We start from the raw sequence: 18,753 nt of genomic DNA on the forward strand, positions 1-18,753 counted from the left end.
TGTTGGGCAAATTGATCAGGGAGGAACGCGGAAAGCGTTCTCCGTTGGATGATTGAACTCGATGCTAAAGTTCCGAATGAGTCGAGCGATGCCCAGCTCGAGCTCCATGTCCACGATGCGCTTTCCAACGCACATCCGGGGTCCAAATCCGAAGGGCAAGAACACAAACGGAATCTTCAGCTTCAAGTCATTTGCCGGGCATTGCCCGTTGGAGTCTGTGGCGTTACGAATCCAACGTTCTGGCAGGAACTCAGCAGCCTTGGGGAAGTGCTCCTCGCTTGATAGCAAGCTCAGGGGAACCATCGACACACAGGTACCAGCTGGCACTTGGTATCCGCTCAAAACGCTGTCCCGATTGAGAAATCGGCCATTGCCGATGACCAAAGGATAGATCCGTTGTGACTCTTTGATGCAGGCACGTAGATAGGGAACGTTCTTCATCGATGCCTCAGTGAATTCGGAGTCCTTCTCGGGTAGAACCTTCATCACCTCTTCTCGGAGTATGGCCTGCTTCTCCGGATTCTTGGCAAGGCACAGCAAGGCCGCTGTAAAGGTACTTGAGGTCTGGAAAAAAAGGATGTATGAGATAAGGGTAAGTATGAGAACAACAGACTACGTACGGTATCCACTCCGGCCATTAGCATGTCCATGACCATAACCGTCGCTACCTTTTTGTCGATCTTGAGCAGCTTTTCCAGTACACTCTGCCCGCTCTCAGGGCGGACAACACCCTCCTTGGCCTCTTTCTCTAGACGCTCTATAGCTTCGTCTACATACGCTGAAGTTATTTCTTGAACGCCATCTAGGGACTTCATTAGCTTCATTAGCTTGGGTGTTTTAACGTAACGCCAGATGGAGGGCTTCATCTCCAGATCGGCTGTTAATTCAAAAAAATCGTCCAGGTACTTGAAAAGTAACACAGCCTGGTCGTTATCGCCCGACTCTTTGAGCAGTCCCAACTGCTTGTCCAGAGCCACCACAGAGACTGTCTCGAGGGTCCACCGATTTATAACGTTTATGAAATCATCTGGAGCTTCCTGGGTATCGATATCACGGAGTGCTTTAATACTGTGAAGGGGGGAGAACATACTTGAGCGTAAACAGGGATTTATTATCAGTCATACGCACCGTTGCACAAACTCCTGGTTCACTTGGGACATATTCTTATAGTAAAGCCGCACGTTCTTCGGCTGCATTAGGACAGGATTTACAGCCGATCGAAAGTCGCTCCAGGTTTTTCCTTGTGTGGGTAAAGCTGCCTCCACTCACTGTAAGAAATCCTTTCTATGAGTCTTCCGATGATAGCGAAGAGTATCGCTGCCAGGCCGATGCGGCCACACTCCTTCGTTCCGGAACACGACCTCGAAGTCCTTGGGATTGTGAGTCATCAGGTATGACGTACCTCCCCCATCATACCTGGTAAATATAATATGTTTCCATAGTCGTCTTGCAAAGCTTTGAACAATTTCACAATGTCCAGTTTGCTATATTTTCCTCCAGGCATAAAATTCCGAACAGTAGACAGAAAAGTTGTACTAGGAATCTGATCAAAGGGACGAGCTTGTAGCCACTCTGCATCATTTCTGGGCTCTGCTACAGCTGCTGTGGTCTGCCAACGCTACAAGAGATTTAAAAACGTATATCACTGTGATATCGGATCTATATGTATACTATATATTTACCAGCGGACTGCTGACAGAGAGGGCTGCTTTTTGCGCCTGAATTATAGATAGACCGCTGCGCACTTTCAACATTTTTCTTGTTAGGAACTTAATTCATTCACTGCCAGAGCTATACTGCTAAATCATTCCATTAGCTAGCTATTTGAAAGGCCTGCGAGAGCTTTGTTGCAAAAAGAGCTGACCGATAACAGAGCACAAACAGAACAAGAGAGAGAGAGAGTGCCAAAACACGTTCGCGGGAGCGTGCGAATGCCAAACAGAAATAATTGTAAACATTTGCCATATTTTTTTAATATAGACTGCTATTTGATCGACTATGTTATACCTTCTACGGAATATTTAGGAATATAGTATTATGATTGATCTGACTCTCAATGAAATGAAACAAATAAATCGCCATAATTATGGCATCAGATTTTTTGGCCAAATTTAATTTATTGGGCATGGAATGGTCGGTAGACTGCCGAAAGTTTTGGGCCTGATAATAATATAAACAAGCTAATCTTTAGCGCTTTTTATACCCGATACTCAAAATGAGTATTGGGGTATATTAGATTTGTGGTAAAAGTGGATGTGTGTAACGTCCAGAAGGAATCGTTTCCGACCCCATAAAGTATATATGTAAAGCACAGTGTATCAAGCAGTTAGCACTATCCCATCTAAATTAACATTTGAACTTAAGATACCATCGATAAGACCTAACCGATATAACCAGACTTAACCGATGTTTAAAAGACCTAACCGATAAGGGGCTATCGATACGGGAGTCGGTTGTTGGAAGTAGAAGCAGAAAGTTGAACAAAAAGTCGGAAGAACAGACTCATTAATTGCACATCTTAAATCATACACTTTGTACTCTTTTTCGAAAAACACTATTAATAAACGATACATTATTATTAATCTTACATTTGGGGGCTCGTCCGCGTCGAATACAGAGCTCGGAGTGTGTGAAAAAGAAAAACAGAAGAAAGCAGAAGCTGATGCAAGAAGAGGATTGTAGAAAAGTTGTTAAAGTTGTTGTTTGTAGCTACATAAAGTTGTAAAGTTGTTGTTGGTGGCTATAAACATTAAGTTGAACAATCCAAATTCTGTGAGCCTAACAGTAGACACGGGTATTGGGTATTGGGGTATATTAGATTTGTGGTAAAAGTGGATGTGTGTAACGTCCAGAAGGAATCGTTTCCGACCCCATAAAGTTTATATATTCTTGATCAGCATCAATAGCCGAGTCGTTTGAGCCCTGTCTGTCTGTCCGTCTGTCCGTCCGTCCGTCCGTCCGTCCGTCCGTCCGTCCGTCCCCTTCAGCGCCTAGTGCTCAAAGACTATAAGAGCTAAAGCAACGATGTTTTGGATCCAGACTTCTGTGATATGTCACTGCTACAAAAATATTTCAAAACTTCGCCCCGCCCACTTCCGCCCCCACAAAGGACGAAAATCTGTGGCATCCACATTTTTAAAAATACGATAAAACCAAAAACGCAGAATCGTAGAGAATAACCATATCTTTTTGACTGCAGAATCTGAATTGGATCGTATTATTATTATAGCCAGCATCAAGAAAACAATTTCATTTTTTCTCGCCCTGTCTCTCTCTAACACACACGTAGCATAGCCGGCTTTGCTTAGAGTAAAACATTAGCGCCTAGATCTCAGAGACTATAAAAGCTAGAGCAACCAAATTTGGTATCCACACTCCTAATATATCGGACCGAGACGAGTTTGTTTCAAAATTTCGCCACACCCCCTTCCGCCCCCGCAAAGGACGAAAATCTGGGGATATTCACAAATCTCAGAGACTATTTAGGCTAGAGTAATCAAATTTAGTATCCGCACTCCTGTCAGATCTCACTATAAAACGTATATCTCAAAATTTCGCCCCACCCCCTTCCGCCCCCACAAAAGACGAAAATCTGTTGCACATTCGAGAAAACTAAAAACGCAGAATCATAGATAATGACCATATCTATCAGATTGCTGAATCTGGATCAGATCAGATCATTTTTATAGCCAAAAGGAACAAATCAATTTGCACTGGCTACGCAGCGCCCGACTTCACGCTCAAACTGATTTTCTGTCTCTCTCGCACGCACTCTTTGTCGTGTCGCTCAATATTAGCGGCGTCTGCCGGAGGAGAGCCATACTGACTTAGTATCGGGTATAACTGTAGAGTTGCGGTGTCCGCAGCAACTCACAACGTTCCCCCTCGTTTTTTAATATCGACTGCTATTTGATCGACTATGTTATACCTTCTACGGAATATTTAGGAATATAGTATTATGATTGATCTGACTCTCAATGTAATGAAACAAATAAATCGCATAATTATGGCATCAGATTTTTTGGCCAAATTTAATTTATTGGGCATGGAATGGTCGGTAGACTGCCGAAAGTTTTGGGCCTGATAATAATATAAGCAAGCTAATCTTTAGCGCTTTTTTATATCTTGTTATTTTTTTTTTGGTTCGGTTGTCCTTCTTGAAGGTAATTTAATTTTTATTGGGCCAACATCGAAAATAAATGAAACAGAGATAAACAGATAAAGGTACAAAAAATGAGATCAAACATAAAACGCAAATAAAAATTCCAATAATCTCATCGTGGATTCGGCCACATGCGACTTTCACGTGGCGATGGGAGCTTCAATTGATTGCCAAATCGAGGCCTCTCCATGGTTTACGAGGACATGGCGAATTCGTGGCACAGCCACGCGAATGCGCTGATGCTGAGCCCCGCCGACGGGCAGCACTGAGGAGCGACTCGTGGGCACCAATTCTTCATAGGAGATCCCGGCTTCGCGGTCATTTTCAGTGGTCTCATCGGTCATATACTCGGAATCGCTGGGCGATCTTGTATCCGGCACCGCTGATTTTGTGCGTGGCTTCTTGTTCGAGCGTGTGCCAATGCTGCGTCTGCCCAATCCCCCGCTGCGACGCAATGTGTTGTCCACGACGCGGACCCGCTTTAGTGGCGACTTGGACGTCTTCAGCTGGCTGTTGGCCAGCCGCTGTGCGGTAGACGGCGACGGGCGTATCGAATTCAGAGAGCTCATGAGGCTGCGCTTGGCGTTGGGAGTCCGATACCCCGAAGAGCTGGCGGCTGCTGATGGATTCAGTCGCTTGTGCAGATTCCCAGTGCTCTTGGTCATATTGGGAGTGATCAGCTGGATTGTTGGGGTCTTGCGCAACGACATTGTCGAGGTCGACATTGAGGACATATTCTTCAAAGTTCGGGGCGTGCGAGGGGCCGTTGAACCGGCAGTCGGCGGTGGCATCATCAATTTGCTGCTGCTGCCCGTCCTCGTGGTGGGCGGGGCCTTCTTGCGGGCCGAGCTCTGCTTGGCCTGCCGATAGTTCTCCCATTCGCCAGCCATCAGCTACAGTATGTTCTCGCCATAAACCAGAAACGGGCCATGCGATTGCACCTCATAGGCGTGCACCAGTTGTGATCTGCTGCTCAATCTTGGGCAGCTTCGAGGTGATGGCCTTGCGTTCCTTTTCCTCTTTAAGGAACTGGCCGCCACGATTGTTGAAACGATTCGGCTCGTTGGCCTTTGCCTCTAGAGCCTGCATGCGGGACCAAAGTTCTGCACGGCTCTCGTACAGATCGAAAATCTCCTTGTTGCACGTGTAGAAGCTCTTCAGATCATCCAGCTCCAGCTCGTGCAGCTCCAACAGGTCTTCGTTGTAATACTTATTGTAGTAGTTGGAGAAACGCTTGCGCTCCTGCTGGCTCTTGAGCGTTAGATCCCACCACTTGCTTATCTCGACGCGCAGCTGCTCGATGAACGTCTTGAGGTTCTGGCTGCGCAGTGCCTGGCAGCGCTGCAGCTCCGAATGGAGGATGTCATAGGTGCGCTGCGTATTCTCGGTGCACTCGCGCACTCGTCGCATGGCGCTCTCGTCCTTCTCCTGGAGGCGATCCCACAGCACGTAGATCTTCTCGCGCATGTCATGGATTTTGGAGCGCAGCTCCTGGATCTGCTCGGCATAACTGTTGCGCATCTGCCGCAGCCGCTCTAGTGTCTCTGGTGTTAGATTGTGGCTCAGATCGTTCAGTAGGCGATCCTCTGCATCGGTCTGGGGCATTAGCTCGAGCATCTTCGTGTCATGCTTGATGGCCTTGCGCAGCTGGTCCAGCTCCGTCTGGCGCACTGCGCGCTGAGAGCGCAGGTTGTCGAGATGGTCGCGAAAGCCGTCCATCTCATCGGGCAGGGGCAGCGGGTCCGCCAGTAGAGGGAGCGGCAGTGCGCCCAGCTCTTCGCAGAGCTGCTCCTGCTGGAGCAGCAGCTCCCCGATCTCCGCCCGACGTTTCGAGAGCTCCTCGCGCAGATGCTCAATGCTTTTGTCCAGCTTCAGCTGCCATATGATCAGTGGCACATCGTCGGGCCTCTGACCAATGTCCACCGTCTCATAGAGGAGTCGGGTGAGGTCGGAGTGCGGCTATGTCATCCAGGATGGCCGCCTGCTTTTCCCGCGACTCGGTCAGCAGATCCGTATAGAAATTATCCGCGTGCGCCTTGAGTTTGTGCAGAAAGTCCTCGCATGTCTTCGGCTGGAACATGAGGGACCACATTGAATGGAGCTGCTCCACATGCTCGCCAGTCATCTCAAGGATCTCTCCCTTGATGGAGGTTGGGTCAACCATAGCCAATAGGAATGGGTCTTGTATTCGCGAATGGAAGGAATTTATGTGATGTGTGCAGGATTTCGATTGCACAATGTGTTGCTCAATGAAAATTTTGTGTGCTTGATTTGCCACAAAGCACAAAACAAGTTGATTCTGATTGACGTGCGGCCAAAAAAACACCTACTTTATATTGCAAATAAGTTCCTTCAAGGTTTTCCAGTTGTAAAGATAATTTAGGATGAGAAATGTGTTTACTGTTGGGCAAATTGATCAGGGAGGAGCGGAAAGCGTTCTCCGTGGGATGATTGAACTCGATGCTAAAGTTCCACGATGCGCTTTCCAACGCACATCCGGGGTCCAAATCCGAAGGGCAAGAACACAAACGGATTCTTCAGCTTCAAGTCATTTGCCGGGCATTGCCCGTTGGAGTCTGTGGCGTTACGAATCCAACGTTCTGGCAGGAACTCAGCAGCCTTGGGGAAGTGCTCCTCGCTTGATAGCAAGCTCAGGGGAACCATCGACACACAGGTACCAGCTGGCACTTGGTATTCGCTCAAAACGCTGTCCCGATTGAGAAATCGGCCATTGCCGATGACCAAAGGATAGATCCGTTGTGACTCTTCATCGATGCCTCAGTGAATTCGGAGTCCTTCTCGGGTAGAACCTTCATCACCTCTTCTCGGAGTACGGCCTGCTTCTCCTGATTCTTGGCAAGGCACAGCAAGGCCGCTGTAAAGGTACTTGAGGTCTGGAAAAAAAGGATGTATGAGATAAGGGTAAGTATGAGAACAACAGACTACGTACGGTATCCACTCCGGCCATTAGCATGTCCATGGCCATAACCGTCGCCACCTTTTTGTCGATCTTGAGCAGCTTTTCCAGTACACTCTGCTCGCTCTCAGGGCGGACAACACCCTCCTTGGCCTCTTTCTCTAGACGCTCTATAGCTTCGTCTACATACGCTGAAGTTATTTCTTGAGCGCCATCTAGGGACTTCATTAGCTTCATTAGCTTGGGTGTTTTAACGTAACGCCAGATGGAGGGCTTCATCTCCAGATCGGCTGTTAATTCAAAAAAATCGTCCAGGTACTTGAAAAGTAACACAGCCTGGTCGTTATCGCCCGACTCTTTGAGCAGTCCCAACTGCTTGTCCACAGCCACCACAGAGACTGACTCGAGGGTCCACCGATTTATAACGTTTAAGAAATCATCTGGAGCTTCCTGGGTATCGATATCACGGAGTGCTTTAATACTGTGAAGGGCGGAGAACATACTTGAGCGTAAACAGGGATTTATTATCAGTCATACGCACCGTTGCACAAACTCCTGGTTCACTTGGGACATCTTCTTATAGTAAAGCCGCACGTTCTTCGGCTGCATTAGGACAGGATTTACAGCCGATCGAAAGTCGCTCCAGGTTTTTCCTTGTGTGGGTAAAGCTGCCTCCACTCACTGTAAGAAATCCTTTCTATGAGTCTTCCGATGATAGCGAAGAGTATCGCTGCCAGGCCGATGCGGCCACACTCCTTCGTTCCGGAACACGACCTCGAAGTCCTTGGGATTGTGAGTCATCAGGTATGACGTACCTCCCCCATCATACCTGGTAAATATAATATGTTTCCATAGTCGTCTTGCAAAGCTTTGAACAATTTCACAATGTCCAGTTTGCTATATTTTCCTCCAGGCATAAAATTCCGAACAGTAGACAGAAAAGTTGTACTAGGAATCTGATCAAAGGGACGAGCTTGTAGCCACTCTGCATCATTTCTGGGCTCTGCTACAGCTGCTGTGGTCTGCCAACGCTACAAGAGATTTAAAAACGTATATCACTGTGATATCGGATCTATATGTATACTATATATTTACCAGCGGACTGCTGACAGAGAGGGCTGCTTTTTGCGCCTGAATTATAGATAGACCGCTGCGCACTTTCAACATTTTTCTTGTTAGGAACTTAATTCATTCACTGCCAGAGCTATACTGCTAAATCATTCCATTAGCTAGCTATTTGAAAGGCCTGCGAGAGCTTTGTTGCAAAAAGAGCTGACCGATAACAGAGCACAAACAGAACAAGAGAGAGAGAGAGTGCCAAAACACGTTCGCGGGAGCGTGCGAATGCCAAACAGAAATAATTGTAAACATTTGCCATATTTTTTTAATATAGACTGCTATTTGATCGACTATGTTATACCTTCTACGGAATATTTAGGAATATAGTATTATGATTGATCTGACTCTCAATGAAATGAAACAAATAAATCGCCATAATTATGGCATCAGATTTTTTGGCCAAATTTAATTTATTGGGCATGGAATGGTCGGTAGACTGCCGAAAGTTTTGGGCCTGATAATAATATAAACAAGCTAATCTTTAGCGCTTTTTATACCCGATACTCAAAATGAGTATTGGGGTATATTAGATTTGTGGTAAAAGTGGATGTGTGTAACGTCCTGAAGAAATCGTTTCCGACCCCATAAAGTATATATGTAAAGGACAGTGTATCAAGCAGTTAGCACTATCCCATCTAAATTAACATTTGAACTTAAGATACCATCGATAAGACCTAACCGATATAACCAGACTTAACCGATGTTTAAAAGACCTAACCGATAAGGGGCTATCGATACGGGAGTCGGTTGTTGGAAGTAGAAGCAGAAAGTTGAACAAAAAGTCGGAAGAACAGACTCATTAATTGCACATCTTAAATCATACACTTTGTACTCTTTTTCGAAAAACACTATTAATAAACGATACATTATTATTAATCTTACATTTGGGGGCTCGTCCGCGTCGAATACAGAGCTCGGAGTGTGTGAAAAAGAAAAACAGAAGAAAGCAGAAGCTGATGCAAGAAGAGGATTGTTGAAAAGTTGTTAAAGTTGTTGTTTGTAGCTACATAAAGTTGTAAAGTTGTTGTTGGTGGCTATAAACATTAAGTTGAACAATCCAAATTCTGTGAGCCTAACAGTAGACACGGAGTTTAATAAAAGATCGGTCGTTTAATTCGGTTGGAAAATTGTGAAATTCATTGTCGCGCCGCAGCGTCGCCTTGTCCGTGCGCAGTACGTACACAAGCAGAAAAAACACGCACAGACACGTTGTGTGTGATACACACTTATAAACAGAAAAGACAAGCACTCGTCGGGTACACAGACACAAGTCGAAAAGAGCCGCAAAATGATGCAAACACCGCCGCCGTTGCACTGGAAAGAGAGAGAGAAGGAAGAAGCTGTACCAGGAACGTCGCGCCCGAGTGCAAACGAGATGGAAGATTTAGAAAATGCAGAAAACAATAGTGATGACAAGATTGATCAAATGATAAAGTTGCTAAGTTTGAAACTGCTTTGCGATGAGCAACGAGAAATGAAGATCGCTCCAGATAATTTTACAAAAGTTGTGAGCGATTGTGATGGAAAATCGGTTCCCATAGAAAAATGGTTTGAGATATTCGAAAAAAATGCCGACGCATATGAGCTTACTGAAAAGCAAAAGTATGTGCAGGCCAGAGGAAAAATGACCGGTGCAGCTAAGCTTTTCCTTGAAGCTGAATGCGTGTGCACCTATGAGGAACTCAAGAACGTATTATTGGATGAATTCACATGTAGCTATAACAGTGCAGACATTCATAAGCTGCTGCAAGAAAGAAAGAGGAAGAGTAGTGAGTCGATGCACGAGTACTTGCTGCAGATGAGAAAAATAGCAGCAGTCGGACATGTTGAACACGCGGCTGTTATAAGCCATATTGTAAACGGTCTGGACATAAGAAACGAGTATAAGTATGCCATGTATCGCTGTAAGACCTTCAGGGCCTTGAAAGAAGAGTTCGATATCTATGATCGTTTGAACAAATCGGAGAAGAAGGGCAATAACGAACAGCATAAAACGAGTTTCAAGCAGCAAAGTGGGCAAAGCGGTAAAAAAGAATATTGCTATAACTGTGGATCAGGAGAACACAAACGCAAAGACTGCAAAGCCGAAACAAAGTGTTTTAAGTGCAATCAGAATGGTCACATTTCGCGTAACTGTCCTTATGAAGCTGATAAAGTTGATAAAGTTCGCGTCATTTTGGATCGCAGTCGCATGAAAAAAATTCAAATAAACGGCATTGTTGTTGACTGTCTTGTGGATACAGGGTCAGATGTAACCATAATCAAAGAGAGTATGTTGAAGACCTTGAAAAACGTTAAACTTTTGAAGTGCACAACTATGTTGCGCGGTCTGGGTCAGATATCAACAAAGCCTGTTGGATACTTTAATGCAGAAGTTACCAAGTTACCGTGGATAAGTTGCAGACCACACAGAAGTTTTTAGTAGTCCCCAGTAGCCAGATTGATTTCGACGCACTTTTGGGGCATGATTTCATTAAAAAGTTCCGTTTCGTCGCTGATATGCAAGGATACACGTTTTTGAAGCATGACGCATAGATGAGCATGCTCTTATATATAATGTAACTGAAGAGTCATCCTTTGTAGCTCCGTCGCAATATCGAAAAGACGTTGAACAGATGATAAGAAACAGTTACCAAATGCCCACAGAAGTTGCAAAGCAGTCTCCAATCCAACTGAAGATAGTTCCCGACGGATTAATCAAGCCGTTTCATCACTCACCGAGTCGTTTATCAACAGACGAAGCCAGTGCCGTAAAGAAGCAAGTCGAAGAATGGATCGAGCAAGGAATCGTGCGCAAGTCGTCTTCAAATGTAGCGAGCAGAGTTGTCGTCGTGAAGAAAAAAGATGGTACACTTAGAGTTTGCGTAGACTACAGGAAGTTAAACAGCATGGTATTGCTGGACTGCTTCCCAGTCCCGATCATGGAGGAAGTCTTGGAAAAGCTGCAGTCGGCTAAGTGGTTTACCATAATGGACCTTGAAAACGGATTTTTCCATGTGCCTATGGAAGAGCAAAGCAAGTCGTATACGGCCTTTGTTACAAAGGAGGGATTATTCGAGTTTAATAAAGCGCCTTTCGGATTCAAGAACTCGCCAGCTGCGTTCATTCGGTTCGTAAGCTATATTTTTCAAGAATTAATCAACTCTGACATTATGCAGCTTTATATGGACGACATAATTGTTTACGCCGCGTCGCCCGAGGTATGCATGAGGAAGACAAAGTTGGTCCTGGAGACAGCTGCGCAGTTTGGCCTAAAGATCAAGTGGAAGAAATGTAGCTTCATGCAGCCACGCATTAGCTTTCTGGGCCATATCATTGAGGACGGGAGAATCTGGCCCGGCAAAGAGAAGACAGCAGCTGTCAGACGGTTTGCTATGCCCAAAGACATTAAAGCAGTTCAAGCATTTCTGGGACTCACAGAATTTTTAAGAAAGTTCATCCCTGGCTATGCACAAGTTCCCCGGCCGCTCACGAATCTACTCAGGAAGGAAGCAGTTTTGAACATTGGCGAAGCAGAGCAACAGTCGCTACAAACCTTAAAGAATCTGCATGTAATCGCACCTGTATTACATTTATACTCACGAGAAGCGCCAACGGAACTCCACACGGATGCATCCAAAGAAGGTTTCGGAGCAGTTCTGTTGCAGCAGTCTGATGGCAATTTCCACCCGATTTACTATTGGAGTAAAAAGACTACACAAGCCGAGTCCAAACGTCACAGTTACTATTTGGAGGTCAAAGCTGCATACCTCGCACTCAAGAAGTTTCGTCACTACCTGTTGGGGATCAAATTTGATCTTGCCACTGACTGTGCGGCGTTTAAGCAGACAACAACGAAAGTAGATATACCCAGAGAAGTTTCCCAGTGGATTCTGTATATGGAGGACTTTACATTCAAAGCAGTACACCGCCCAGGGGACAGAATGAGACACGTGGACTGTCTCAGTCGTTTTCCGCAGACATGCATGTTCGTGACGACGGAGCTAACAGCTCGGATAAAGAGCGCACAGCAGGATGACGATTTCATCAAAGCCACAGTTGAGATCCTGAAGCAGCACCCATATCAAGACTACAAGCTTAAAGGAGGTCTTCTCTTCAAATCTGTAAATGGCAATGACGTTTTGGTGGTTCCAAGGCTGATGGAAAGGGAAATCATTCAAGGATCGCATGAAGTTGGTCATTTCTCCACAGCGAAGACAATGCACTCAGTTCAGCAGCAATACTGGATTCCGCACCTTGAACGGAAAGTAAATAAGTTGATTACTAATTGTATCAGTTGTATAATTTTCAGCAAAAAGTTGGGCAAACAAGAAGGCTATCTTCATTGCATTGACAAGGGGGACACACCACTATACACGCTGCACGTTGATCATTTGGGACCAATGGATGCGACAGCCAAGCAATACAAGTACATTTTTGCTGTGGTAGATGCATTCTCCAAGTTTGTGTGGCTGTTCCCAACTAAGTCAACAGGTCACGAAGAAGTTGTGAAGAGGCTGAGAGATTGGTCATTTGTGTTTGGTTTTCCCAAGCGCATAGTCAGCGACAGAGGAGCAGCGCTTACATCCAACGCATTCAGCGAGTTTCTCAACGAGAACAAAGTCGAACATGTGTGTACAACGCCAGGTGTGGCGAGAGGCAACGGTCAGATTGAGCGGGTGAACCGTTCAAGTTTGGGTATCATCGCAAAGCTCTCAGCTCAGGAGTCAACGAAGTGGTACAAGCATGTGCCACAGGTCCAGATGGCGATTAATTCGCATGTGCATTCTACGTTGAAGTCGTCGCCATTCGAGGTCATGTTTGGGACAAAGATGCACAGACAAGCTGAAAGTCGACTATTGGACGTGCTCAACGAGGAGTTGGTTGCGCAGTTTAACAACGAGCGCCAAGAACTGCGTGACCAAGCGAAACAAAACATTGAGAAGGCGCAAGAGGTGTACAAGCGCTATTATGATAAAAAAAACGACGACCTGAGCACGGCTACAGACTAGGAGACATGGTCGCGATCTAGAGGACGCAGTTCGTCGCAGGACGCAAGTTGGCCAGCGAGTATCTAGGCCCATATGAAGTCACCAAGGTAAAGCGGAACGGTCGCTACGACGTCAGAAAGGTTGCTCAAGTCGAGGGGCCAAATATCACAGCAACGAGCAGTGACAATATGAAGCTATGGCGTTTTGTCTCAGAGAACGATGATATATTATCATCTGGGACAGATGAAGATGAGCAGGAGGGCCGAATGTAAAGGACAGTGTATCAAGCAGTTAGCACTATCCCATCTAAATTAACATTTGAACTTAAGATACCATCGATAAGACCTAACCGATATAACCAGACTTAACCGATGTTTAAAAGACCTAACCGATAAGGGGTTATCGATACGGGAGTCGGTTGTTGGAAGTAGAAGCAGAAAGTTGAACAAAAAGACGGAAGAACAGACTCATTAATTGCACATCTTAAATCATACACTTTGTACTCTTTTTCGAAAAACACTATTAATAAACGATACATTATTATTAATCTTACATATATATTCTTGATCAGCATCAATAGCCGAGTCGATTGAGCCCTGTCTGTCTGTCCGTCTGTCCGTCCGTCCGTCCGTCCGTCCCCTTCAGCGCCTAGTGCTCAAAGACTATAAGAGCTAGAGCAACGATGTTTTGGATCCAGACTTCTGTGATATGTCACTGCTACAAAAATATTTCAAAACTTCGCCCCGCCCACTTCCGCCCCCGCAAAGGACGAAAATCTGGGGCATCCACAAATCTCAGAGACTATTAAGGCTAGAGTAACCAAATTTGGTAGCCGCACTTCTGTTAGATCTCACTATTAAAAGTATATCTCAGAATTTCGCCCCACCCCCTTCCGCCCCCACAAAGAACGAAAATCTGTTGCATCCACAAGATTGCACATTCGAGAAAACTAAAAACGCAGAATCATAGATAATGACCATATCTATCAGATTGCTGAATCTGGATCAGATCGGATTATTTTTGTAGCCAAAAGGAACAAATCAATTTGCACTGGCTACGCAGCCCCCGACGTCACGCTCAGACTGATTTTCTGTCTCTCTCGCACGCACTCCTTGTCGTGTCGTTTAATATTAGCGGCGTCTGCCGGAGGAGAGTCATACTGACTTAGTATCGGGTATAACTGTAGAGTTGCGGTCTCCGCAGCAACTCACAACGTTCCCCCTCTTTTTTTTTGGTTTGGTTGTCCTTCTTGAAGGTAATTTAATTTTTATTGGGCCAACATCGAAAATAAATGAAACAGAGATAAACAGATAAAGGTACAAAAAATGAAATCAAACATAAAACGCAAATAAAAATTCCAATAATCTCATCGTGGATTCGGCCACATGCGACTTTCACGTGGCGATGGGAGCTTCAATTGATTGCCAAATCGAGGCCTCTCCTCCTGATTGACCGCCTGCTTTGACGGTGTGTTGGCGGCCGACGCCACCGAATTGTGGTTTACATGGCATGGCGAATTCGTGGCACAGCCACGCGATTGCGCTGATGCTGAGCCCCGCCGACGGGCAGCACTGAGGGGCGACTCGTGGGCACCAATTCTTCATAGGAGATCCCGGCTTCGCGGTCATTTTCAGTGGTCTCATCGGTCATATACTCGGAATCGCTGGGCGATCTTGTATCCGGCACCGCTGTTTTTGTGCGTGGCTTCTTGTTCGAGCGTGTGCCAATGCTGCGTCTGCCCAATCCCCCGCTGCGACGCAATGTGTTGTCCAGGACGCGAACCCGCTTTAGTGGCGACTTGGACGCCTTCAGCTGGCTGTTGGCCAGCCGCTGTGCGGTAGACGGCGACGGGCGTATCGAATTCAGAGAGCTCATGAGGCTGCGCTTGGCGTTGGGAGTCCGATACCCCGAAGAGCTGGCGGCTGCTGATGGATTCAGTCGCTTGTGCAGATTCCCAGTGCTCTTGGTCATATTGGGAGTGATCAGCTGGATTGTTGGGGTCTTGCGCAACGACATTGTCGAGGTCGACATTGAGGACATGTTCTTTAAAGTTCGGGGCGTGCGAGGGGCCGTTGAACCGGCAGTCATCGTGGTGGGCGGGGCCTTCTTGCGGGCCGAGCTCTGCTTGGCCTGCCGATAGTTCTCCCATTCGCCAGCCATCAGCTACAGTATGTTCTCGCCATAAACCAGAAACGGGCCATGCGATTGCACCTCATAGGCGTGCACCAGTTCAGTGATCTGCTGCTCAATCTTGGGCAGCTTCGAGGTGATGGCCTTGCGTTCCTTTTCCTCTTTAAGGAACTGGCCGCCACGATTGTTGAAACGATTCGGCTCGTTGGCCTTTACATCTAGAGCCTGCATGCGGGACCAAAGTTCTGCACGGCTCTCGTACAGATCGAAAATCTCCTTGTTGCACGTGTAGAAGCTCTTCAGATCATCCAGCTCCAGCTCGTGCAGCTCCAACAGGTCTTCGTTGTAATACTTATTGTAGTAGTTGGAGAAACGCTTGCGCTCCTGCTGGCTCTTGAGCGTAAGATCCCACCACTTGCTTATCTCAACGCGCAGCTGCTCGATGAACGTCTTGAGGTTCTGGCTGCGCAGTGCCTGGCAGCGCTGCAGCTCCGAATGGAGGATATCATAGGTGCGCTGCGTATTCTCGGTGCACTCGCGCACTCGTCGCATGGCGCTCTCGTCCGTCTCCTGGAGGCGATCCCACAGCACGTAGATCTTCTCGCGCATGTCATGGATTTTGGAGCGCAGCTCCTGGATCTGCTCGGCATAACTGTTGCGCATCTGCCGCAGCCGCTCTAGTGTCTCTGGTGTTAGATTGTGGCTCAGATCGTTCAGTAGGCGATCCTCTGCATCGGTCTGGGCATCAGCTCGAGCATCTTCATGTCATGCTTGATGGCCTTGCGCAGCTGGTCCAGCTCCGTCTGGCGCACTGCGCGCTGAGAGCGCAGGTTGTCGAGATGGTCGCGAAAGCCGTCCATCTCATCGGGCAGGGGCAGCGGGTCCGCCAGTAGAGGGAGCGGCAGTGCGCCCAGCTCTTCGCAGAGCTGCTCCTGCTGGAGCAGCAGCTCCCCGATCTCCGCCCGACGTTTCGAGAGCTTCTCGCGCAGATGCTCAATGCTTTTGTCCAGCTTCAGCTGCCATATGATCAGTGGCACATCGTCGGGCCTCTGACCAATGTCCACCGTCTCATGGAGGAGTCGGGTGAGGTCGCTGGCCTCGGCTCGGAGTGCGGCTATGTCATCCAGGATGGCCGCCTGCTTCTCCCGCGACTCGGTCAGCTGAATGGAGCTGCTCCACATGCTCGCCAGTCATCTCAAGGATCTCTCCCTTGATGGAGGTTGGGTCAACCATAGCAAATAGGAATGGGTCTTGTATTCGCGAATGGAAGGAATTTATGTGATGTGTGCAGGATTTCGATTGCACAATGTGTTGCTCAAGGAAAATGCCTCCGCACAGATAAGTGTTGCCTCTCGTGTTGGCACAAATTGCACAATGAAAATTTTGTGTGCTTGATTTGCCTCATGCCTCAAAGCACAAAGCAAGTTGATTCTGATTGACGTGCGGCAAAAAAAAACACCTACTTTTTATTGCAAATAAGTTCCTTCAAGGTTTTCCAGTTGTAAAGATAATTTAGGATGAGAAATATGTTTACTGCCCGCAAACAAAGTGAAACATTCATACATATACAACCTCGTATGCATATTTATCAAATGTATTCTATTGTATATAGAAGATAGGAAAATATAACGTGAATATGAGTATATCGAACACATTCGCTACGATGAAGACACCGTCTAATATTGAATAATTGAACGGCTCAGTTGGCCAAATCCGTGAACTTGAACTTGAGCGGTATGTTGGGAAAGCTGATCAGTTCACTGCGGAAGGCTTTTTCCGTGGAGTGATTGAACTCGATGTTGAAGTTCCGAAGGAGCCGGGCGATGCCCAGCTCCAGCTCCATGTCCACGATGCGCTTTCCAACGCACATCCGGGGTCCAAATCCGAAGGGCAAGAACACAAACGGATTCTTCAGCTTCAAGTCATTTGCCGGGCATTGCCCGGTGGAGTCTGTGGCGCTACGAATCCAACGTTCTGGCAGGAACTCAGCAGCCTTGGGGAAGTGCTCCTCGCTTGATAGCAAACTCAGGGGAATCATCGACACACAGGTACCAGCTGGCACTTGGTATCCGCTCAAAACGCTATCCCGATTGAGAACTCGGGCATTCATAACAGCCAGCGGGTACATCCGATGCGACTCTTTGATGCTGGCACGCAAATAGGGAACGTTCTTCATGGATTCCTCCGTGAAATCCGAGTCCTTGTGGGGTAGTATCTTCATCACCTCCTCTCGGAGTATGGCCTGCTTTTCGGGATTCTTGGCAAGGCAGAGCATGACCCCTGTAAATGTGCTAGAGGTCTGAAAAAATATCGAATTATATCAATCTCTGATTATTACGTGATCTGCAGAGTACGTACGGTATCAACTCCGGCCATTAGCATGTCCATGGCCATGATTGTGGCCACCTTCTTGTCGACCTTGAGCAGCTTTTCCAGTACACTCTGCTCGTTCTCAGGACGGACAACACCCTCTTTGGCTTCCTTCTCCAATCGCTCTACCGCCTCATCAATATATGCCGATATAATGTACAGAATGGTGTCGAGAATGTTCATAATTTTCATCAGTTTGGGCGTTTTGAACATGCGCCAGGCGGAGGGCTTCAGCTCCAGATCAGCAGATACTTTAAAGAAATCTTCCAAGAGGTGGAAAAGCTTTGTGGCTTCGATCCTTTTGTTCGACTCCTTCAGCAGTCCAACTGCCTGTCCCATGCCACGACGGAGACTGACTCCAGGGTCCAGCGATTGATGGTGTCTATGAAGTTATCAGGAACATCTAGAGTGCTGGCATCACGGATGGCTTTAATGCTTTAAATGGAAAACAGTTTTTAAGTATTTAAAGAAACACATTTGTGAAATGGCCTACCGCTGCACAAATTCCTAATTGACCTGGGACATTTTCTTGTAGAAAAGCCTTGCGTTCTTGGGCTGCATGAGGACTGGATTTACAGCCGATCGAAAGTCGCCCCACGCCTTTCCTTGGGTGGGTGCGACGCCTTCGACGCCCTGAAAGAAATCCTTTCTGTGCGTCTGCCGATGGTACAAAAGAGCGTCGGCGCCAGGCCGATTTGGCCACGTGCCCTCGTGCCGGAATACTACCTCGAAGTCCTTGGGATTGTGTGTACTCAACATGGGAGGTCCTCCCATGATGCCTGGCACAACATGAATGCTGCCATAGTCTTCGCGCATGGCCATTATCAACTCCGCAAGGTCCTTGTTCTTATATTTACCCCCTGGCATGAACATTTTGGGAATCAGAGATATCAAATTGGCCCGAGGCACCTGCCTGAAGGGACGCGCCTGCTGCCACTCTGCATCGTCTCGGGTTAGAGCTGCAGCAGCTGTGGTCTGCCGGCGCTGGAAATGATCGGTATTGAGGCATTTTACATACCAAATCATTGCCAGCTTCTATCCTCTAACCTGCTGTCCACTGAAAGAGACGGCCGCCACTTGCTTGT

The 18,753-nt window shown here is 47.0% G+C and overlaps 2 protein-coding genes, 1 long non-coding RNA gene and 1 pseudogene across 3 annotated transcripts; all 4 read right to left on the minus strand.

Moving 5' to 3' along the window:
- On the minus strand, nucleotides 1-7,468 carry LOC117191092 (probable cytochrome P450 12a5, mitochondrial). Its single transcript, XM_033396055.1, has 2 exons — nucleotides 7,113-7,468; nucleotides 1-564 (listed from the first exon to the last, which is right to left on the minus strand). The coding sequence occupies exons 1-2, from the start codon at nucleotides 7,356-7,358 to the stop codon at nucleotides 16-18; spliced, it is 795 nt and encodes a 264-aa protein (XP_033251946.1). The 5' UTR covers nucleotides 7,359-7,468; the 3' UTR covers nucleotides 1-15.
- On the minus strand, nucleotides 7,464-8,285 carry LOC117191095. Its single transcript, XR_004473933.1, has 3 exons — nucleotides 8,175-8,285; nucleotides 7,621-8,110; nucleotides 7,464-7,560 (listed from the first exon to the last, which is right to left on the minus strand). It is a non-coding gene; the product is annotated as an uncharacterized LOC117191095 (long non-coding RNA).
- Nucleotides 8,286-14,542: 6,257 nt separating this feature from the next.
- Nucleotides 14,543-15,357, minus strand: LOC117191094. Its single transcript, XM_033396056.1, has 2 exons — nucleotides 14,774-15,357; nucleotides 14,543-14,671 (listed from the first exon to the last, which is right to left on the minus strand). The coding sequence occupies exons 1-2, from the start codon at nucleotides 15,326-15,328 to the stop codon at nucleotides 14,669-14,671; spliced, it is 558 nt and encodes a 185-aa protein (XP_033251947.1). The 5' UTR covers nucleotides 15,329-15,357; the 3' UTR covers nucleotides 14,543-14,668.
- A 1,625-nt stretch (nucleotides 15,358-16,982) lies between these two features.
- On the minus strand, nucleotides 16,983-18,739 carry LOC117191993 (annotated as a pseudogene).
- Nucleotides 18,740-18,753: the final 14 nt, after the last annotated feature.

Source organism: Drosophila miranda, assembly GCF_003369915.1.
Source record: "Drosophila miranda strain MSH22 chromosome Y unlocalized genomic scaffold, D.miranda_PacBio2.1 Contig_Y1_pilon, whole genome shotgun sequence".
Classification (NCBI taxonomy): Eukaryota; Metazoa; Arthropoda; class Insecta; order Diptera; family Drosophilidae; genus Drosophila; species Drosophila miranda.